This window comes from Physeter macrocephalus, chromosome 18, assembly GCF_002837175.3.
Source record: "Physeter macrocephalus isolate SW-GA chromosome 18, ASM283717v5, whole genome shotgun sequence".
Classification (NCBI taxonomy): Eukaryota; Metazoa; Chordata; class Mammalia; order Artiodactyla; family Physeteridae; genus Physeter; species Physeter macrocephalus.
The window spans coordinates 83755219-83778754 of NC_041231.1; the positions used below are offsets into that span (position 1 = coordinate 83755219).

A 23536-nucleotide genomic window follows, 5' to 3' on the forward strand; every position below is an offset into this window, starting at 1 on the left:
TCTTTTCTCCATTGTATATTCTTGCCTCCAAAAATAAGGTGACAATATGTGCATGGGTTTATCTCTGGGCTTTCTATCCTGTTCCATTGATCTATATTTCTGTTTTTGTGCCAGTACCATACTGTCTTGATTACTGTAGCCTTGTAGTATAGTCTGAAGTCAGGGAGCCTGATTCCTCCAGCTCCATTTTTCGTTCTCAAGATTGCTTTGGCTATTCGGGGTCTTTTGAAACACCTCTTTTTTTGAGAAATGAGAATAATTGCTGACGCAGTTTACATTCTCAAATAGCGATAACTAGATCCATGCCCTAGTTCAGCTTAGTCTGGCTGCTGCCTGCCGTGTTTCTTCTACTTAGCTCCCATAGAACCCTATTAGAGTTCTGTGACACTGGGACTAATATACTAATTTGGGCCTTCCAGAATGCTTAAATGAGCCTGCAGTGCCTGCCATCTGGAGCTAACAAGCGTCAGAGTTATGATTAAGAAGAAGAATGGGGATTTATTCAGGGTGGCATGAAAAAAGTGTCACTAAATCTCTTGAACTGTCAGGTTCCATGTTTGTGTCTGCCTTATCAGTGTGCCTTATCGTTGTGGCCTATGTTTAGACTTTTCAATATGTAATCATCCTCATCTATAACTTCCCAAATTTTAACAATTTTCATCAGGCGTAGATGGAAAGGCAGCCTGGTGACCTATGTAGGGTCCTTTGAAAAGGTAGGACACATATCTTCTTGTGAAAGTTATTGTTAGTCTTGCAGACAGAAAAGGCTAAGCTTCCATCAGCTAAATAATTCCGTTAACTGGAACCATGGTGTTAAAGTGTCTAACTGACTCCTAGAGGCATTAATCCAATGGATAATTTTTATTGAATTCAGTTAAACAAGAGTTAAATATCTGCTGTGGGAACTATGTCATGTGCTAAGTGCTGTGCTATGGAGGATAAGATGAAAATGTAACTCCCAGGCCTAGAATCCCTGTCCTTCAGTCACTTCTAGCGGCTGGGGAGACAAGTCATATAAATACTCAAAGCGCTTAAACAGTAACACAGGTGCTGCAGATTATCTGATTGCCAACTAGTTATGTCATGTAGACAAAGCTCAGAAGAAGAGGTGTGAGCTACAAAGACTAAAGGCTTTGCAGGAGAGCTGGGAGTGGACCTAAACAATGGACCCTTACTAGGAAAAATCTAATGTATAGAAAGAAAATGATTCCAGAAGTAAGATCTGAGATATAAGAAGTGATAAATAAAGAAAATGGTAAAATGTAGGTAAATCTAAATAAACATTGACTATACAAATTAAAGGAACAATGTTAAATTTGAGGGGCTTAAAAAATATCAAGGTAAAATTAAAGTATGTTACAGTAATGATATTGGAGCAGTGATAGGATTAAAAAACAACAAATTTTGAAAAATGTTTAGATATTTTTAGGGATTGTTTATTTTTATTGAAATAGAATTAACTTACAATACTATATTAGTTTCAGGTGTACAACACAGTGATCTGATACTTTTATACATTACAAAATGATCACCAGGATAATTCTAGTTATCATCTGTCACCACACAAAGTTATTACAGTATTATTATTATTATTGTTATTTTCAGTGTTCCCCTGACAACTCTAATGCGTAGCCAGGCTTTTTTTTTTTTTTTTTAGTATTTTTTTATTTGGTTGCGGCACGTGTGCTCCATAGTGGTGGCTGACGGGCTTCTTATTTGTGGCTCACAGGCTCCTTAGTTGCTGCTCGCAGGCTCCTTAGTTGCCGCTCACTGGCTGCTTAGTTGTGGCACGTGGGCTCTTTAGTTGCGGCTTGCCAGCTCCTTGGTTGTGGTGTGCATGTGGGATCTAGTTCCCTGACCAGGGATCAAACCCGGGCCCCCTGCATTGGGAGCATGGCATCTTAACCACTGCGCCACCAGGGAAGTCCCTACAGTATTATTGACTATATTCCCTATGCTGTACAGTACACCCCCATGACTTATGTATTTTACAACTAAAGTTTGTGCCTCTTAGTTTCCCTCATCAATTATACTCATCGTCTTACCCCACTCCCCTCTGAGAACCACCAGTTAGTTCTCTGCATTTATGAGTCTGTTTCTGTTTCGTTATGTTTATTCTTTTGTTTTACTTTTTTAGATTCCACATACAAGTGAAATGCAGTATTTGTCTTTCTCTGTCTGAGTTATTTCACTTAGCATAATACCCTTTAGGTCCATGTTGTCAAAAATGGCAAGGTTTCATTCTTTTTTATCGTTGAGTAATATTGTGTGTATACAGCACTATCTCATTATCCATTCATCTATCCATGGACATTTAGATTGCTTCCATATCTTGGCTATTGTAAATAATGCTGTAGTGAACAGAGGGGTGCATAAATCTTTTTGGATTAGTGGGGGTTTTTTTCCCAGAAAAATACCCAGAAGTGGAATTTGTGGATCGCATGATAGTTCTGTTTTTAATTTTTTGAGGAATCTCCATACTATTTTCCATAGTAGCTGCACTAATTTTACATTCCCACCAACAGTGCACAAGGGTTCCCTTTCCTCCACATCCTCGCCAACATTTGTTATTTGTTGTCATCTTGATAATAGCCGTTCTGAGAGGTGTGATGTGATATCTCATTGTGGGTTTGATTTGTGTTTCTCTGGTGATTAGTGATGTTGAGCATATTTTCATGTGCCTGTTGGCCATCTGTATGTCTTCTTTGGAAAAATGTCTATTCAAGTCCTCAGCCCATTTTTTTTAATCAGGTGGTTTTTTTTGTTTGATGCCGAGTTGTATGAGTTCTTTCTATATTGTGGATATTAAACCCCTTATCAGATGTATTATTTGCAAATAGCTTCTTCCATTCAGTAGGCTGCCTTTTTGTTTGGTTCCTAGTTTCCTTCACTGTGCAAAAGCTTTTTAGTTTGTTGTAGTCCCGTTGGTTTATTTTTGCTTTTGTTTCCCTTGCCTGAGGAGACATATCCAAAAAAAAGTGTTGCTAAGACTGAAGTCAAAGAATGTACTGCTTATGTATTCTAATAGGAGTTTTATGGTTTCATTTCTTACATTTAAATTTTAATTCTATTTTGAGTTAATTTTTGTATATGGTGTGAGTAAGTAGTCCAGTTTGATTCTTTTAACGTGTGGCTGTCCAGTTTTCTCCACACCACTTATTGAAGAGTCTGTCTTTTCCCCATTGTGTATGCTTGCCTGATTTGTCATAGAGTAATTGACCATATAAGTGTGGGTTTATTTCTGGGCTCTTTGTTCTGTTCCATTGATCTATGTGATCTATGTGCCCGTACCATACTGTTTTGATTATTGTAGGATTGTAGTATAGTTTGAAATTAGTGAGCATGGTACCTCCAGCTTTGTTTTTCTTTCTCAAGATTGTTTTGGCTATTCAGAGGCTTATGTGTTTCCATACAAATTTTAGAATTATTTGTTCTAGTTCTGTGGAAAATGCCATTGGTATTTTGATAGGGACTGCATTGAATCTGTAGACTACCTTAGGTAATGTGTTTATTTTAACAATATTAATTCTTCCAATCCATGAGCACAGTGTATTTTTCCATTTGTTTGTGTTGTCTTCAGTTTCTCTCATCAGAGTCTTAACAGTTTTCTGAGTAAAGGTATTTTACCTCCTAGGTTAGATTTATTTCTAGGTATTTTATTCTTTTTGATGCAGTTGTAAATGGATTTGTTTTCTCTTTCTGTTAGTTCTTTGTTAGCGTATAGAATTGCAACAGACTTCTGTATATTTTGTATCTTACGGCTTTACTGAATTCATTTATTAGTTCTAAGTTTTATTGTGGCACCTTTAGGATTTTATATATATAGTATCATATCATCTGCAAACAGTAGCAGTTTTACTTTTTCCTTTCCAACTTGGATTCCTTTTATTTATTTTTCTTGTCTGATCACTATGGCTAGGACTTCCAATACTATGGTGAATAAAATTGGAGTGAGTGGTCTTCCTTCTCTTGTTTCTAGTCTTTGACAAAATGCTTTCAGCTTTTTACTGTTGAGTGTGAAGTTAGCTGTGGGCTTGTCATGTATGGCCTTTATTAAGTTGAGGAAAGTTCCCTCTCTGCCCACTTTGTTGAGAGCTTTTATCATACGTGGATGCTGAATTTCACCAGAAGCTTTTTTTGCACCTATTGAGATGATCATATGATTTTTATTCTTCAATTTGTTAATCACATTGATTGATTTGCGGGTTTTGAACCATCCTTGCACTCCTGGGATAAATCCCACTTGATCATATTGTATTATGCTTTTAACATAGTGTTGTATCCTGTTTGCTAATATTTTTTGAGGGTTTTTGGATCTATGTTCATCAGTGATATTGGCCTACAATTTTCTTTTTTTGTGGTGCCTTTGTCTGGTTTTGGTATTAAGGTGATGCTGGCCTCATAGAATGAGTTCAGAAGCATTTCTCCTCCTTCAATTTTTTGGAATACTTTAGAAGGTTAGTTGTTAACTCTTCTTTAAATGTTTAATAGAATTCACCTGTGAAGCCCTCTGGTCCTAGACTTTTGTTTCTTGGGGTTATTTGATTACTGATTCAATTTCATTACTAATGATCAGTCTATTCATATTTTCTATATCTTCCTGATTCAGTCTTAGGAGATTGTGTGTTTTTAGGAATTTATCCATTTCTTCTAGGTCGTCCATTTTGCTGACGTGTAATTGTTCGTACTAATCTCTTATGATTCTTTATATTCCTGTGGTGTTGGTTGTAACTTCTCTTTCATTTTTGATTTTATTTTGTTTGGATCCTTTCTCATTTTTTACTTGATGAATCTGGCTAAAGGTTTATAATTTTGTTTATCTTTTCAAAGAAACACCTCTTAGTTTCATTGATCTTTTCTGTTGTTTTTTTTAGCTCTATTTCATTTATTTCCTCTCTGATCTTTATTATTTCTTTCCTTCTACTCACTTTGGATTCTGCTTATTCTTCTTTTTCTACTTCCTTTAGGTGTAAGGTTAGATTGAGATTTTTTATTTCCTGAGGTAGGCTTATATTGCTATACATTTTCCTCTTAGAACTGCTTTTGCTGTGTCCCATAGCATTTTGTATCATTGTGTTTCCGTTTTCATTTGTCTCCAGGTATTTTTTATTTCCTCCTTGATTTCTGCAGTGACCAATTGGTTATTTAGTACTGTATTGTTTAGCCTCCACCCATTTGGGTTTCTTACAGTGTTTTTTCTTTTTTTAATTGAAGTATAGTTGATTTACAATGTTGTGTTAATTTCTGTACAGCAAAGTGGTTCAGTTATATGTATATATACATATATATACACACACACACATTCGTTTTATATTCTTTTCCATTATGGTTTATCACAGGATGCTGAATATTGTTCCCTGTGCTATACAGTAGAAACTTGCTGTTTATCGTTCTATATATCATAGTTTACATCTGCTAACCCCAAATTCCGAATCCATCCCTCCCCCACCCCACCCCTGGCAACCACAAGTCTGTTCTCTGTCTGTGAGTCTGTTTCTGTTTTGTAGATAGGTTCATTTGTGTCATATTTTAGATTCCACATATAAGTGATATCGTATGATATTTGTCTTTCTCCTTCTGACTTCACTAGTAAGATAATCTCAAGGTCTACAGTTTTTTTTTTCCTTGTAGTTGATTTCTAGTCTCATGGTGTTGTGGTTGGAGAAGATGCTTCATATGATTTCAGTCTTCTTAAATTTACTGAGACTTGTTTTGTGGCCTAGGATGTGATCTGTCCTGGAGAATGTTCCATGTGCACTTGAAAAGAATGTATTCTGCTGCTTTGGGATGGAATATTCTATATATTTCTATTAAGTTCATCTGGTCTAATGTCATTTAAGGCCAGTGTTTCCTTTTTGATTTTCTGTCTGGATGATCTGTCCATTGATGTAACTGGAGTGTTTTTGTTTGTTTGTTTGTTTTTGCGGTACATGGGCCTCTCACTGTTGTGGCCTCCCCCGCTGCGGAGCACGGGCTCCGGACGCGCAGGCCCAGCGGCCATGGCCCCACGGGCCCAGCCGCTCCGCGGCATGTGGGATCCTCCCGGACCGGGGCATGAACCCGTGTCTCCTGCACAGGCAGGCAGACTCTCAACCACTGCGCCACCAGGGAAGCCCTAACTGGAGTGTTTAAGTCCCCTTCTATTATTGTGTTACCATCAGTTTCTCCTTTTGTTTGTTAATATTTGGCTTATGTACGTAGGTGCTTCTGTGTTGGCTGTATATATATTTACAATTATTATATCTTTTTGGATTGATCCTTTTATCATTATGTAATGCTCTTTTTTGTCTGTTTTTACAGCCTTTGTTTTAAAGTCTACTTGGTGTGATATAAATATTGGTATCCCAGCTTTCTTTTCATTTTCATTTGCATGGAATACCCTTTTTCATCCTCTCACTTTCAGTCTGTCTGTCTTAGGTCTGAAGTGAGTCTCTTGTAGGCAGCATGTAGATGGATCTTGTTTTTTTGTTCATTCAGCCCCTCCATGTCTTTTGATTGGAGCATTTAGTCCACTTACATTTAAAGTAATTATTGGGGATTCTCTGGCAGTCCAGTGGCTGGGACTCTGTGTTTTCACTGTCAAGGGCCTGGGTTTGTTCCCTGGTCAGGGAACTGGGATCCTACAAGCCACATGGCGTGACCAAAAAAAAAGAAAAGAAAACAATGCCACAGAGTCATGAGCTGTGTCCTCCACTGCCCATCACTTCCTGGGGTAAATCAGAGAGCTCTAGTAGGGTTGGGCACTAGACACTGGGAGAAGGAACCCTTGGTCTATAGGGCATTTAAGATGCATGATTGGGAAGCAGCCAACCCTTTTCTTTTGGCAAATCAAGGGCTGGAGTGTTAGGTTTTCTCAATGCTGTAGCAGAACCTTAGCCTCCTTTCTTATTTTCTTAGCAATTATCAGTTAGGATAGTACCAACCCCCCTCTTATGCCCCCTGTCATCAGAGTTCTGGGGCCAAGCTTTGTGGTTCCAGCTACAAAGTGTGGCACCTTACTAGAACTGACCGATGATCTTATGGTTTCCATGGAGGCCAAGCTGCAGGGAATCAGTCTTAAACAATCAACACCCAGTTGTCATAAGAGAGTGTGACAAATTAGATTTATTCCAAAAATAGAAGGTTGATTCTACTTTTGAAAATCTGTTGATTTCCCAGATGAACGGATTACCGGAACCATTGTGCTGACTGTCCCTGCCTCTTGGCACAGGACTAGATCAGACTGCCCTCATAGCAGTGACCACAATTGAAATGAAACCATGTTTTGTGTGTTTAGAGTCTGTGGCCCCGAATAGAATGTTTTCTCCATCAAGGCAGGAATTTTATCCATACTGTTAATTGTTATAATCTCTGTATTCAGCAGTGCACCTGGTACACGGTATATGTGGTCACTAATAATTTGTTAGATGAACGGATAAATGGGTGGGTGGTTGAAGTAATGACTTGGACCCCCCGCCTTAGATCCAATACTTTGTCTTTATAGAAAGACATTTATTCTTTTCTCTTGTAATGATTCCTTCTAAGCGTTAATTCTACTAAGATTGGTGACCTCTAGGGATAGTTAAAGCCGAATATGGGAGAGAGACTTTGCAGAAACAATCTGGGTTATTATTTATGTGTCCTGTTTGCAGATGGAAATACTCAGCCCTGTGTTCTGCCGGGAGTGTGGAGGAGTCCCTGACCCTCGGTCAGAGCTGAAGCCTGCACTCCCTCTGGTTCTCAGGAATGCCTGGCTGCTGTGTGTCAGTCTTTCTTCCCATCCTCATTCCTTTTTCTTTCCTCTCCCTGCTGTCTTTTGTTAGAGAACTTCCCTCGGTGTGTGCTGGAAATCTCAGACAAGGAGGTGTTGGAATGGTATACTGCCAAAGACTTCATTGTTGGGAAGCCACTCACTCTACTTGGGAGAACTTTCTTCATTTATGATTGTGATCCATTTACTCGGCAGTATTACAAAGAAAAATTTGGACTCTCCGATTTACCACGCATTGATGTGAGCAAGAAGGAACCACCTCCTGTGAAACAGGTAACAGGACACTGGTTCTGAGGTTAGAGAGAGAGTTCATCTTCTGATGCATTAATAGAAGTTTAAGGAAAAGGATAAAAAAGGCTCTTATTTGAATACCCAATTAAATAAATGGACAAAGCATGTGAAATAGAGCAGTTCACAAAAGAAGAACTACAAATGGCTAATGAACATATGAAAAGACCCTCAACTGATAATCAAACAAAGAGAAATGAAAATAATGAGGTTTAGGATCTACTTGATTTAAAAAGACTCACAATATCCAGTGTTTGCCCTGGTGTGATGGAGTAGGCATTTCGTGTACTGTTAATAGGCTAACCAATGAGAAAAACTTTTCTGAAGGGCAGTTTGTCTCATTTTAACTTTTTCAAAATAAAATATCACATATCTCTTGACCCAGAAAATCTGGTTTGGGGGTTATAAATAGATATGTGTGAGGATGTGTAGTGTAACATTACTTATAATCAAGTGTAAGGACATTGGCAGAATAAATTATAGTATATCCATCCATATAATTAGAGGACTATAAGGCTTGTTAAAAAAAGAGGGAGTCTATGCATATTAACATGAGAAAACGTCCATAACATTTTTAAGGGATTGTGAATACATGACATGGCACTATTTTTGTAGATTACTGTATACAACATCTGCTTATATTACTGAGGAAAAGACCCGGAGGAATGTTTCCCGGGACTGTTAACAGTGGTTAGTTCACCGTGGGAAGGGGAGGGAGGGAGGGAAGTGGGAGATGACCAGGGAGCTTTCTTTCTATACTGTGTGGTTTTAATTTCGCTTTTTTTTTTTTGCCATGCCACTTGGCTTACGGGATCTTAGTTCCCCGACCAGGGCTTGAACCCATGTCCCCTGCAGTGGAAGCGTGGAGTCCTAACTACTGGACCACCAGGGAGTTCCCTTAATTTCAGTTTTTATACCAAGCCTTGTGTTACTTTAATAATTTAAACTTTTTGATTAAAAAAAAGACATCTTTTAAAGTTCCAGACCCCTAAGGCATTTCATTTTTTCTAGCCTATTTATCAAACCCTTTTACTTAAAAAGTGATTGGGAGCAAAGCAAAAACTGATTCACTGAAGATGTTGGAAGACGGTGTTCTTTAATTGCAACATTGCTCTCCTTAAAATCACGCAGAACCCCAAAATTCAGTTCTGTGCACCTCAAAGTCCACTCTGAGAGTAAGTTCATGGTGTCTTTTTTTTTTGGTGGTACACGGGCCTCTCACTGTTGTGGCCTCTCCTGTTGCAGAGCACAGGCTCCGGACGCACAGGCTCAGTGGCCATGGCTCACGGGCCCAGCCGCTCCGCGGCATGCGGGATCTTCCCGGACCGGGGCACGAACCCGTGTCCCCTGCATTGGCAGGCGGACTCTTAACCACTGCGTCACCAGGGAAGCCCCTTCATGGTGTCTTTAATGCACCAAAATAGGAATTTAATAAACTTGAACCTTCAGAGTGGCTCAGCCACATATTTTAGAGTTTGAAATGACAATTGCATGTTTTCAAAATTATACATTACACAGCAGATTCAACAAGCATCTGAAGTATTAAGGCCCACAGTGTCGTAGACCAAAACACTGGTGCTTGTTGTACCTGTTTGGGGCAGGAACAACTCAAACAACCTCTTTGTTGCCCATGTATAAAATAGTGTGTTAGCACCTGTGGCCCATCTTTATTTTGCCAGCGTGTGTATAAAATAATGTCCGTGGGCTCTTTTCTTTTTGAAAGACACGACTGGAAGGATGGAATGATTGAATTCCTCCAGCCTGGGCCCCTGCCTTCCCCGCATCTGCTGCCCATGCTGCTTGCACTTAGCCTCCAATTCTACTGAATTACAGGTGGTTCTGCATCCTGTTTTATTCCCCTGGACTTTCGCTAATGCTCTTTCTCCTGCTTGAACCACTTCTCCATCATTTCTCTACACGGCTTTTTCTTACCTCTCACAATTCAGTGTAGGCTTTCTCTCTTCCAAGAAGGCTTCTCTGAAGTCCCAGGCAGGGCTCGCCCCCCATCGTCTGTGTTCCTGGGATACTCTGTGCCTCCCTCCACTAGCACTTATCGTATTAAAACATCTGTTCATGAATTTTTCTATGAGACTTAAGTTCCTTGACAGCAGGACCACTGTTCATCTTTGTGCTCCTAGCACCTAACACAGTGCCTGGCAAATAGGAGGTATGTGATGTGTTTCCTGGATAGACTGAAGAAGACTGCCTAGGCAGTATGTATTTGTTCCCCTCAAAGGCAAGTGATATCTTAGGCAAGGCTTTTAGAACCAACATGTCATAAAAACAATTACAAAGAAGGATTTGGATTTTGGTGCTAGGCGTTCCTGGGACAGTAAAACTTCCAGAAGGGAGTGTGGGTGATGATAATGCCTCTTGCTGTCAGTTTTTCCTCTGATAGAACTCCTTACCCATGAATGTGCTCATGGATTAAGAATTATAATAAAATCCGTGTCCCTATGCCCCAGTTTTGGAGGCAGCATTTGATGCAGTCTACAGGAAAAATACCGTGTGAACGGATCTAGATTTTGATCAACCAAACTACTCCACCACTTGAGTTTATAGATAAGTATTGAGTGAGATCGCAGTCCAGGCATCACAATGAAAAGTACAAGGGTGATCCTGTTAAGTGTCAATCATTCTCATAAGGAGGAGTCTCACCTAACCAGGAAGTAGGATGGGGAGGGCTTGTAGCACACTGGTGCACTTTTCCTAGTGGACGGCTTTGATCTGTCTTTTGAGCTGATAAAAGCTTTGAGTCCTAGAATAGCCCTGCTCTCCATCCTCATTACTATCACCTTTCCACCCCCCAAACTTGTCTTCTAAAGAAAGAAAGGGAGGGAAGACTTGGATAGAGAGCAGAGAGAACTGGAGAACCACTATAGATTTTGGTTTGTTTGTTTTGCCCTGTCTCAGTCACTCTGTATAATACAATGAATTCTCCATCCTTACATATGGCACATTAATTGTAGTGTTTGGTCAGTTTATTTTCTCTATAATAAATAATTCTGCTACATATAAATCCTCTCTGCCTGTCCATGAAAGTCTTTGTTGGAAATGAGTAAGAAAGCTCCACTTACCAAGCAGCAAATACCTTTTAGCTCTCCTCAATCATTACCTCTCAGTCATCTAAACTCTACACAATGTAGTTGGAACACAGGGATGAGAGCCGTAGCAGGTTCTAGAGGGACCAAGCCAGAGTCAAGCTGATGGGCAGGGACAGAAGTGGATATGCAGTGCATATATTTAATTTGAGAATCTTGATACCCAGGTCAGGCTGATCTGCCAGATGAGGAGTAAGTCCACATGGATCCAGAAGCCAGATGTGCTGGATCCATCTGGAGACATGCTAGTAGGGAGGAGGAAGAAGCCAGGACCAGGAGAGCTCATCTGCCGTGGAGCTGGCCTCTGAAGGCAGCATCTGAAGGATGAGGGACTCTAAGTCTTTGTGTGTGCGTGCATAATTAAGAAAGCCTGGGCAGAAACTCTGGAGGGTGGGTCATACGAACAGGAGTGTCTAGGCGTGATAATGTCCACAGTCAGAGGAATGGTTCTAGTTTAGAACAGGACCCAGGCGGTAGCTTGGAGCATGAAAAGCATGGTGCCAGGACCACAGGCACAGGGGCTGATATTTAGAGAAGGTCTTTATTCCAAGCAGAGGAAATGAGATGCAACTTGGGAAAAATAGGTAGAAGGCTGTTAAAAGGAATTTGAGAGGAAGGTGCTCAGAAACTTACCTCCCTGTTTTAAAACTCCTTAACCTCCCCCCACACCCCCCTACGAGGCTGCTCTCACTGTGTATTGATATTAGACTCCACCACTGTGCATTTCCACCCACCTCCAGAGTAAGTCAGAGCTTAGCATGCAGTGTCTCACCCAAAGTCCCTTTGTCCGTGGCAACCGTGTATATTCACTGAGTAGTGGTTTTGCATTTGGAGCAAATTAAGTCATCGTCCATCTACTGGATCCATTAGTCATATTCCAGCCATGATAATCATATTAGCTACAGCCCAGGAAGTGGGTGAAGGATCAGTGTTCTAAGCACCCCACCTTGGACGAACATAGCAGAGTCCCTGGTTTCTGAGGGAGTCCCCTGTTGCAGATGGAGCAGGGCTCATATAGACTAATTTGTTAAAGTCCCTGAATACAGTATATTAAAAGATTTGGGGAGGGTATCTATAAGTAAAAGCATGGTACAAGCTAGTTTGCTGAGAAAGCATAGCAGAAAGGAGTCAGAGAAAAAGAACTCAGCTGCAGTCCGCCTAGCATTGATGAGAGGGAGGAAAACAACCTCTGAACTACTTAAGTTTTTACACAAACAAATCTTAGCATCCTATAGTGGTGCTTTCAGCCCTTCATGGAACCTAAATGAAAAACAAGTTCATCCTAAACTTTCACACTCACCACATAAACTTTGTATCTGGAATTTAGTTCCATGAGTTTGCTCCTTCACTAGGAAAGGGGAATCCTATGTGGACAGGGGGGTGTGAGTTCTCAGTGAAGTATGGCTATCGTTCTCTTAGGCAAAAATGAAGAAATAGGGACTTCCCTGGTGGTGCAGTGGTTAAGAACCCGCCTGCCAATGCAGGGGACATATGTTCAAGCCCTGGTCCGGGAAGATCCCACATGCAACGGAGCAACTAAGCCTGTGCGCCACAGCTACTGAGCCTGCGCTCTAGAGCCCGCGAGCCACAACTACTGAAGCCCATGCACCCAGAGCCCGTGCACCGCAACGAAGAGTAGCCCCCGCGTGCAGCAACGAAGACCCAACGCAGGCAAAAATAAATAAAATTAAAAATTTTTTTTTTTTTTTTTTTTTTTTTTTTTTTGCGGTATGTGGGCGGGCCTCACACTGTTGTGGCCTCTCCCGTTGCGGAGAACAGGCTCCGGACGCGCAGGCCCAGCGGCCATGGCTCACGGGCCCAGCCGCTCCGGGGCATGTGGGATCCTCCCAGACCGGGGCGCGAACCCGGTTCCCCTGCATCGGCAGGCGGACGCGCAACCACTGCGCCACCAGGGAAGCCCCAAAAATTTTTTTAAAAAAGAAATAAAAGTATTAAAAAGATGGAGGTAAATCGGAAGTAAGTAGCATGAACCAAGTCCTGACACCCCCACCCTACCCCTACCTCCGACACACACATGTGCCCACTTTGGGTGAATTGAGAAAACAGTTTCCAGATCTGCCAGGCTGAGACCCACACCCCAGACAAAGAAGTCACAGACAGACCCATGGGCTTCACCATGCTGGAGGGCCACAGGGGCCAGGCTTGGGGCTGGGAGCAGGGCCAGGCTCTGCTTTGGCAGTAAGGGGTCAGTGGACATCAGTGATGGATTAAATCCAGCCCCGAGGGTTATTTTGTAGCATCATCAGTCACTTGTATGAGCAATGATCATGGTGTAAAATCTATAAAGAGGAATGGAGTATGTGATACGTTATATTTTTTCTGATTACATTTGTATATGTAGAAATTGCTTTTAAATAGATGTTTTCTAGATTTTAAAAAGAAACTTAGTTACCTTTAATTTTTAGAACAAGGATCATCTGCTTTATTTCTTGCTTCCTGTGTTTCTTCAGGAATTACCTCCCTATAACGGTTATGGACTAGTTGAAGACTCTGCTCAGAATTGCTTTGCGCTCATTCCAAAAGCTCCAAAAAAAGATGTTATTAAAATGCTGATGAATGAGAACAAGGTGCTTCGTTATTTGGCTGCACTGGTGAGGACAATTTTTTTTTAAATTTATTTTATTTATTTTTGGCTTCTCTGGGTCTTCGCCGCTGCACGCGGGCCCTCTCTAGTTGTGACCAGGGGCCGCTCTTTGTTGTGGTGCGCAGGCCTCTGCTGTGGAGCACAGGTTCTAGGTGCATAGGCTTCAGCAGTTGTGGCACATGGGCTCAGTAGTTGTGGCTCGCGGGCTTCAGAGCACAGGCTCAGTACCTGCGGTGCATGGGCCCAGCCGCTCCGCGGCATGCGGGATCCTCCCGGACCAGGGCCCGAACCCGCATCCCCCGCACCGGCAGGCGGACTCCCAACCACTGCGCCACCAGGGAAGCCCCAAGGACAATTTTTGTATCCTAAGATTCTGTTCCGTCTCAGTACTGTGCACAGTTGTCCATTTTGTCTGTAAGCTCTAGAGTAACAGCTGTCAGAGTTATGTGTTTATTTAAACAACCATTGGCTCCAACCTCCAGGCAGGTTGGATAGTATTAAGTATGGTGCCCCTGAACCAAGACCTAGCTCAAGTCCTGTCTGCCCTCACAATCTTTCTTAAGTCATTAATCTCTCTATCCCTCAAATTTTGACAGGCATTTTGGCCTTTTTTATTAAGCAATTATGAAAGCCTGACATACATTCACATTATCTATTTGTGTGCCTTTCCAGTGAACTGTGACTTTCTTGAGGGTAGGGACCATGTCTTACTAATTTTTATCGTTGGTGATGGCTAGCGTGATGTATTTTATATTCATTAAATGTAACAAATGGAATCATACTAATTTAATAGATGTGAACTTTGAGAGGTCATATGGCTAGTGGCTAAGAGGTTTGGAGATGGACATAAATTCAAATCCTGAGTGTTCCACTCACTGGCTGAATTACCTGAAGCAAATTACTGATAAGAATTCAAAGGATAATGTCTTTAAAAATAGAAAAAAATGCAGAAATAGAAATATAAGCATTTTATTTAGAAATATAGACATAAATAGGAGAAATTGAAATAAGTTACTCTGGGAATAGAAATGTATTTGAAAAAATAAAAATTAAATGAGAACATAGTTGACTAATGTATTTTTTAAATATTGAAAAAGCTTTGAAACAAGGGAGTTCTAGAAAATTCTAGGTCAACTAGAACACTCCATACGTTAAGAATTCTGATTAATGAAGGTTTTGCATTGTTGCTAAGTTCTTTGAGTTACTGTTAAAGTTCAAGAGGTTTGTTGAATTACGACATAGTAACTATGAACTCCTTGAGGGCAGGGGTCATGTCTCTTTAGACTTCGTATGCACTCAATAACTGTTGGATGAATGGGTAAATGAATTTATTTACACATACACTATCTGTGAGTCAGGCAATTAATATACTCATTTTATGTTTCAAAACATAAGAATCAGAGAGGCTAATTGGTGTGTCCCAGGTCTTACTGCTTAGACAGAGGCAGGACTAGGACTCAACCTAACGAAAAATATAATTCGAAAAGGTACGTGCACCCCAATGTTCATAGCAGCACTGTTTACAATAGGCAAGACATGGGAGCAACCTAAATGTCCATCGACAGATGAATGGATAAAGAAGTTGTGGTATATATATGTATGTATGTATGTATGTATATACACACACACCCACAGACACACATACATACATACAGTGGGCTATTACTCAGCCATGAAAAGGAATGCAATAATGCCATTTGCAGCAACATTATGGACCTGGAGATTATCATACAGTAGAATTTCAATGAACAAATGGAGAGGAGGAGAGTGCAATAGAAAATTACCATTAAGCACACACCTCAGCAGTACTTGTTGCTGACAAGGTCCATCAACGGATGCTAAAATTAGTGGGAAAACCTTTGAGGAGAAACAAGATTTTCATGGTTTCAAAGTATCTCCCTCAAGATATTTACTAACTGCAAAGGGAAAGATGGTAACTTTACAGGGGAGAAACCTACCAGGCATCTTCGTAACCAAGTGATCAAGTTCAACACCACCAATAAAAAGATGTTTTGCTATCATGAACTCCTTGATATGCACAGAGAAGGAAGTGTTTTGTTGTTTTTTTCCTGTGGTATTTTTGCCAAAGATGCAAAAGTGAGATGCATGAGGGACAGTCAGCAAAATAATTGACCAGTACTCATGTCAGGGTCATGAAAGACAAGAGCAGACTGAGGAACTGTCACAAATTGGATGAGATTAAAGAGAAATAACAACTAATGCAGTATAGGATCCTGAAAGAGAGAAAGAACATAAGTGGAAAATAGGTGAAATTTGAATAAGGACAAGAAAACTCTAATTGGAAAAGATACATGCACCCCAATGTTCACAGCAGCACTAGTAACAATAGCCAAGACATGGGAGCAACCTAAATGTCCATCGACAGATGAATGGATAAAGAAGTTGTGGTATATATATGTATGTATGTATGTATGTATATACACACACACCCACAGACACACATACATACATACAATGGGCTATTACTCAGCCATGAAAAGGAATGCAATAATGCCATTTGCAGCAACATTATGGACCTGGAGATTATCATACAGTAGAATTTCAATGAACAAATGGAGAAGAGGAGAGTGCAATAGAAAATTACCATTAAGCACACACCTCAGCAGTACTTGTTGCTGACAAGGTCCATCAACGGATGCTAAAATTAGTGGGAAAACCTTTGAGGAGAAACAAGATTTTCATGGTTTCAAAGTATCTCCCTCAAGATATTTACTAACTGCAAAGGGAAAGATGGTAACTTTACAGGGGAGAAACCTACCAGGCATCTTCGTAACCAAGTGATCAAGTTCAACACCACCAATAAAAAGATGTTTTGCTATCATGAACTCCTTGATATGCACAGAGAAGGAAGTGTTTTGTTGTTTTTTTCCTGTGGTATTTTTGCCAAAGATGCAAAAGTGAGATGCATGAGGGACAGTCAGCAAAATAATTGACCAGTACTCATGTCAGGGTCATGAAAGACAAGAGCAGACTGAGGAACTGTCACAAATTGGATGAGATTAAAGAGAAATAACAACTAATGCAGTATAGGATCCTGAAAGAGAGAAAGAACATAAGTGGAAAATAGGTGAAATTTGAATAAGGACAGTAGTTTATTTAAAGCATTATACCATCATTTTCTGGGTTTGATAATTGTGCTGTAGTTATGTAAGATATTACTGTTAGGTGGGGCTTGGTGATGGGCTTATGAGAATTCTCAACTATGCAACTTTTCTGTAAGTCTGATGAACTTAGTTCAAAATAAAATGGCAAAAACAATTTAAAAAAAATTTTTAAATACTCCTTCCTGCCAGCGTGAGCTGTTGCTCCCAATCCCCTTGTACACCCGTGCCTGTAGTCCTGCTCAGAACTTTATTTTATTCTCAGTGTGACGGGAATCCTCTGGAGGTTTGAGAGGAGAGGAAAGATGTGATTTTATTTATTTATTTATTTATTTTTTGTTTTGTTTTGTTTTTTGCGGTACGCGGGCCTCTCACTGCTGTGGCCTCTCCCGTTGCGGAGCACAGGCTCCAGATGCGCAGGCTCAGTGGCCATGGCTCACAGGCCCAGCCGCTCCGCGGCATGTGGGATCTTCCCGGACCGGGGCACGAACCCGTGTCCCCTGCATCGGCAGGCGGACTCTCAACCACTGCGCCACCAGGGAAGCCCGATAATGATTTTATTTTTTGTTTGTTTAAAAAAAAAATTTTTTTATTATAAGGGTGTTCAACAAAAAAAAGTTTGGAGACTGTCAGATAGGGAATGGTATGAGGAAATTATTTTACTAAGAGGAAATCCAATGACTTTCTCTACTAAATGAGAAATTATGACGCAAATAATTCCATGGTCTGAATGAGAAGGTGTGTGCTGAAATTGTGATGTGAGAGGATTTTAGTCAAGAATAAGCATGTCTGTATTTAGGCTTGTTCAGTCTGGAATTTGTTTCTTGGTGATTTGATTTAGGCAAAGTCTTATCAACAATGTAGTTTCTCAGAATCACTTTCAACTCTATGACATGTTACTCCTTCCTCCCTTCTTAAATTTTCTTTTTAAAATTATGTATAAAAATGGATTTGTTTAAAGGCATAAGCTTTGCATAATCACTTTAGTGTCCTCGAAGTTGAACATAATGTCAGCCACGAGGTTTCAAACTGGCAACCTGTGGACAGAATGTAGCCCATATGTTTTCTTTGGCCTGCCTGGTGCTTTTAAAGAGTTGAAGTCAACATTTTAAAGTCAGGGTTTTTATACAGTAATCCAGATTTCTGTTTTCTCATGAAAAATTGGATCTAGCAACATTGGGCCTATATTCATTCCCAGATGGCAACAGTCAAGTGGAGGTGAGTTGGGGCAGCCTCCCTTAGATGAGGTATGTCCTTTCCCGGCCCCCCGAGCCCCACCCCATACCGTTCATTTATATTATACTTCATATGTTAGGCTTATATTGTACACTAGTCCCTGTAGATACTTCAGTTTGAGGCTTCTGCGTAGGTCACGTACCTTCGTAATATCCTCTTCTTCACCTTTCCAGGAATCCCCCATCCCAGAAGACAAAGACCGCCGATTTGTCTTCTCTTATTTTCTAGCCACTGACATGATCAGTATCTTTGAGCCTCCTGTTCGCAATTCTGGTATCATTGGGGGCAAGTATCTTGGCAGAACTAAAGTTGTCAAGCCAGGCTCCTCGGTGGAAAACCCCATCTATTATGGCCCCAGTGACTTCTTCATTGGTGCTGTGATTGAGGGTAAGTCTCAACAGTTTAGGCTCTCTTTCTGGCCAAGCGAATGGGTTCTTCTTATTGGGAATTTAATTCAGTTAACCCTTGTAGGAAGCAGTTAGTCTGCAGTCCAGCTGTACGTGTGGTATAGTGTATAAATGTCCTTTATCAGTTAAACTGTAAATTGGTTGCATTTGTTGGCTGTAGGTGGAACCTCTGAGCTCCCTAAACACCGAGCAAACTAGTGCATATTAGTTTAGAGAGCAACTGAAAGTTCATTAGTCTAGGTCACAAATACATATCTGTGAATTTTTACTCTTGGTTGCCTGATAAAAACATAACCAGGCTAAGCGTATTTCTACCCTTTCCCCAGTGTTTGGCCACCGGTTCGTCATCCTTGATACAGACGACTGTGTTCTGAAATACATGGAGAGCAATGCTGCCCAGTATTCACCAGAAGCACTCCTGTCAATTCAGAACCATGTTCGAAAGCAAGAAGCTCCTGCACCAGAATTGGACAAGTATGTTTGACCATCCATCTAAGGTCCATTTTGGCTTTGGCACAATGAGATGTTCAGGAAGCAGTTCTTAAAATGAATGGATGATCACATTTTAGATTTTCAGGTTTCCCTCACCAATGGAAGGTCTTAGACATACATAGGTTACCTGGGTCCAATATAATAACTAGTAACTTAGAACTTTTTCAACTTCACATATTTAGCAAATAATTATTGAGTGCCTTGTATGTATCAGACACTACACTAGGCCCTTAGGCTTTTATCAGTAAACAAAATAGACCAGAAGTTGCTGCCCTCATGGAGTTGACCCTCTAAGCAGTGGGAGATAGCTAATAAACAGCGCCAGTAAGTTAGTTATACAGTGCGTTGGGTGGTGAGCGCTCTGGGGAAGTGGAGCAAAACAAGGGTGATGAGGGTTCTGGAAGGTGGAGGTGGGTTGCAGTTGGTTGGGGGAGGTGGTCACACCTTGAGAAGGTGGCACTGAGCAGACACGTGAAGGTAAAGGAGTCAGCTGTGCGGACGTGTGGAGGAAGAGCTTTCCAGGAAGGGGGAGCAGTGAGTGCCAAGACCCGAAGTATTAGCATATCCGGCGCACGCAGGTGACACTGGCAAGAAGTGGGCCGGGGAGTGGCTGCAGTGGAGGAGTGAGGAAGAGGGGCAGAAGCTGGAGTTAGAAAATTAGCAAAGGGCCAGGTTGGGTAGGACCCGCTAGGTCTCTGGAAGGGTGTCGGCTTTTCTCTGAGTGAAAGCGAGGGCCACTGTGGGGCTTCTGAGTAGAGGAGGGGCACGATTTGACACGTGTTTTAAAAGAAGGGGCTGTTGTGTTAAGAATAGATTCAGAGGGAGATTAGTTAGGAGAATGTGGCAGTGATCTAGGCAAGAGATGACGGCGCATGGACCAGGGTAGTATCAGTGAAGGTGGGGAGAAGTGGTCTGATTTGGGGTACATTTTAAGGTAGAGCTAATAAGGATTCAGACACATGATATAGGGGAGATAAGAGAGAGAGTAGGTAAGGATGACTAAGGTTTTTGGCCTGAGCAACTGGAAAGGAGTTGCCACCAACTGAGATGGGGAAGAAGTCCATTGTGGGTAGAGGAGGGTTTTTTCTGTCAGGGCAGGGGCAGGAGGGATCTCAGTTTTGGATATATTAGGGGTTTTGTTTTTGTTTTTGTTTTTTAATTTTTATTTAATTTTATTTATTTTTTGGCTGCGTTGGGTCTTCATTGCTGCACACAGGCTTTCTCTAGTTGCAGCGAGCAGGGGCTACTCTTCGTTGCGGTGTGCAGGCTTCTCGTTGCAGTGGTTTCTTTTGTTGCGGAGCATGGACTCTAGGTGCACGGGCTTCAGTAGTTGTGGCTCACGGGCTTCAGTAGTTGTGGCTCGCGGGCTCTAGAGCACAGGCTCAGCAGCTGTGGCGCACGAGCTTAGTTGCTCCATGGCATGTGGGATCTTCCCCGACCAGGGCTCCAAACCTGTGTCCCCTGCATTGGCAGGCAGATTCTTAACCACTGCGCCACCAGGGAAATCCGATGTTTGGCAGGCAGATTCTTAACCACTGCGCCACCAGGGAAATCCAATGTGCTAGGTTTAAGATACCTATTAGATATTCAAGTAGAGAGATCAAACAGGCTGTTGGATATAAATAAATATATATAAATATATAAATCTGGAGCTCAGGTGAGAGGTCTAGGCTGTGGGAGTTGTGGGCATATAGATGATATTTTCAGCCATGAGACTGGGTGAAATCTCTCAGGTAGTCATTGTAGACAAAGAACAGAGAATAGCTCCAAGGATTGCGCTCTGGGGTTCTCCAGCGCTAAGAGTTGGGGAGAGAAACTGAGCAGGACAACGAGTGAGGCAGGAAGAAAGCCAAGTGGGTGTGGTGTCCTGAATGCAGGCCTGGTGTCCCCTTTTGCACAGTAGTGCGGGACTGTAAACGTGACCACGCAAACAATCTCAGCACCAATGGGAAAATTTACTGCTGTTCTGCAGCTTAAAAAAAATTTTGTCGAAACATGAAAAGCTCTGATGGTTATAAATATATAGGGAAATGAAAAATAGTAAAATTGATTTTTATTTAGTGTACTGTCATTTAAGACATTGGCAACATTGAGAATTAAAAGTGTTTTATTTCTTTATAAAAAGCATATTAAGAGTTGGAACAGTGCTTGCCTTCTTGTCATGTAACTTATGATACAGAGTGAATGTCTTTTCTGTGCCTCGGCAAATTGTCATATTCCTTTCCAAGTTTGGATTGACTTCCAACATTTTATTATTTTTGCTTTCAGTGTTGCGAAATACATCCTAGAGTTCCTTTAATGAGTGAAATATCTCAGAGTTCTTTTAATGTGAAGTTTTTTGTTTGCCGGCATCTGGGATATCTTCATCCTTTTTTTTCTTTTTTTGGCTACATTGGGTCTTCGTTGCGGTGCGCGGGCTTCTCATTGCAGTGGATTCTCTTGCTGCACGGCATGGGCTCTAGGCGCACGGGCTTCAGTAGTTGTGGCTCAAGGGCTCTAGAGCGCAGCCTCAGTAGTTGTGGCGCACGGGCTTAGTTGCTCCAAGGCATGTGTCTTCATCCTTTTCGTTAGAACCACTTCCCTCATTTATGTCAATAAGCCAGCCTTTGCTAGGGTCCGCTGCCTGCACATCGAGAGTCTCTTAAACCACAGCAGTGTCAGCATTCCCACAGTCAGCTAGTTCTTCTATAACTCCATTGTGTTTGACTTGAATTCTGCTTCTAGCTCTATCTCTTTTGGTTTCTTTGCCACACTGTCATCTTTGTTGACCAGTTCTCTCTTTCAGTTATCCATTTTTGTAATATGTCACTTGAGTTTATCCTTTAGCGAAAAGGAGGCAACATAGCTACACACTTTGCTGTCTGTGTGTGACTTGAAAAACATGCCTGGTGATCAGTCACTGACAGACTTTCAAAGAAGTGATATGATTGTCCCTGATCGTGATGCACATCTATTATTTATGCAATGATTCGTGGACTGAAAATCTGACAGTCAGTTTGCACTTCAGGCAGTTACTCACAGTTACTAACTGAAATTTGAAGTGTTGAGGGACTGGGTTATTTAACCAAATGGTGGTAAGTGAAATTCATGCGTATCTGAGCCTTGCAAAAGCAAGAATTGCCTGCAGATCAAGGAAGACAGTGATTCACTGTGTCACATGGGGATTTAGCAATGTGTAGGGGACACTGGGGACCTCAGTGCAGACTTCCACTGGAATAGGAGGGGCGGGAGTGGGCTTAAGAGAATGGGAGGAGAGGAATTCGAGCTTGGAAGTATAGCCCCCTCTTTTGAGGAAGTTGGTGCAAAGGGGAACAGAGAAATGGGGGAGTAGCTGGCCAGCGACGTGGGGTCAAGAGAAGGTATTGGTGTCTTAGAATAAGATAAAGAGAAATTCAAGTTCTGGGTTAAGAAATCCATGGCTATCCTTGTTTTGATCCTCTCTTTACCCCTCTTCCCTTGTGATGGGTCAGAGAGGTGAATGAGAGAAGATGCTTGAAGGTGATATAAATACGAGGGTCATGCTCTAAGGAAATACAAATCCTGTATTTGAGTAATCATTGCTAAGAATAATGAAAAGGGATCCTGAGTACTTGTCAGGCCTGAGAACTTTTTATATCAAGTGTTAGTTACAGAATGATGAAATTTGGAGTTAGCCATCTTCTTTCTCTGAGCTAGAAGATTAAAACAGCGCACAAGTGGTTGGAGTATTGACTTCATCTGAAGTTCTTTTCGGGCTTGGGTCTTCATTGCTGTACACGGAACTCAGACTTACAGATAACAGATTGCTCATAAGCCCACTCCTCTGCACAAACCCTCCCTGTGTGAAGAGCATAAACACCCGCGTGTTCGCATATCTTGTCCTTGTTCGGTTGACTTGCCCATCTGTGCTCTTCAGCTTCAAGAGAACCCTCCTCCCCGGCTCGATGGTCCTTTTCATCCTCTTTTTCACTTCCAGCAATTTTTCCCATATAGGCATTTCCAAATATTCTCACTTTCTTTTCCATTTTCTTTAAGCCCCAGCACCTCCATATTCACTTTGCAGATGGTCTCCGACAGACCCAGTGATCCAGTGTGAGCTGCTTCTGTTTTCCTACTCTTCACCTTAGAGTGTTTCTTTACTTATCTCTTTACCTTCTTGTCACAGCTAAGTAGCTCCCATTTCTCCAAATTTAATTCTTTTGTGTCTGTCACCGCCTCCTGTCTGACTGCTCTCGTATCCAGACACTCTTCAGAAGTTGTTTCCTTGAGGTTACTGATTGTTTTCAAATCTAATGGTCTCTTGTTATTTATTCATTAATTCAGTGATATTGGCACCTGCACCATATGCCAGACTTTAATAAACGTTTAGGCAGCCAGGTGAGGGAATAGGAGCTCATTGTCTAGGGCAGAGGTTGGCAGACTTTTTTGGAAAGAGTAGTAAATAATTTAGGTTTGTAGGCCATACCAGAATCTCTGTTGTAACTACTCAGCTGTGCACCCGTGGGGTGAAAGCAGCCATAGACAATGTGTAAATGAGTAGGCGTAGCTGTATTTTG

General features: G+C 41.4%; 1 protein-coding gene across 2 annotated transcripts in view; it reads left to right on the plus strand.

Moving 5' to 3' along the window:
* The window catches only part of EFHC1 (EF-hand domain containing 1), a 65280-nt gene that overhangs the window by 26878 nt on the left and 14866 nt on the right, over window positions 1-23536 (plus strand). For both annotated transcript variants that reach the window (XM_007130208.3, XM_028478768.1), the window contains 4 exons: window positions 7803-8023; window positions 13611-13751; window positions 18276-18489; window positions 18836-18983. In XM_007130208.3, coding sequence (XP_007130270.1) covers window positions 7803-8023; window positions 13611-13751; window positions 18276-18489; window positions 18836-18983 — 724 coding nt within the window. The remainder of the gene's footprint in view (window positions 1-7802; window positions 8024-13610; window positions 13752-18275; window positions 18490-18835; window positions 18984-23536) is intronic.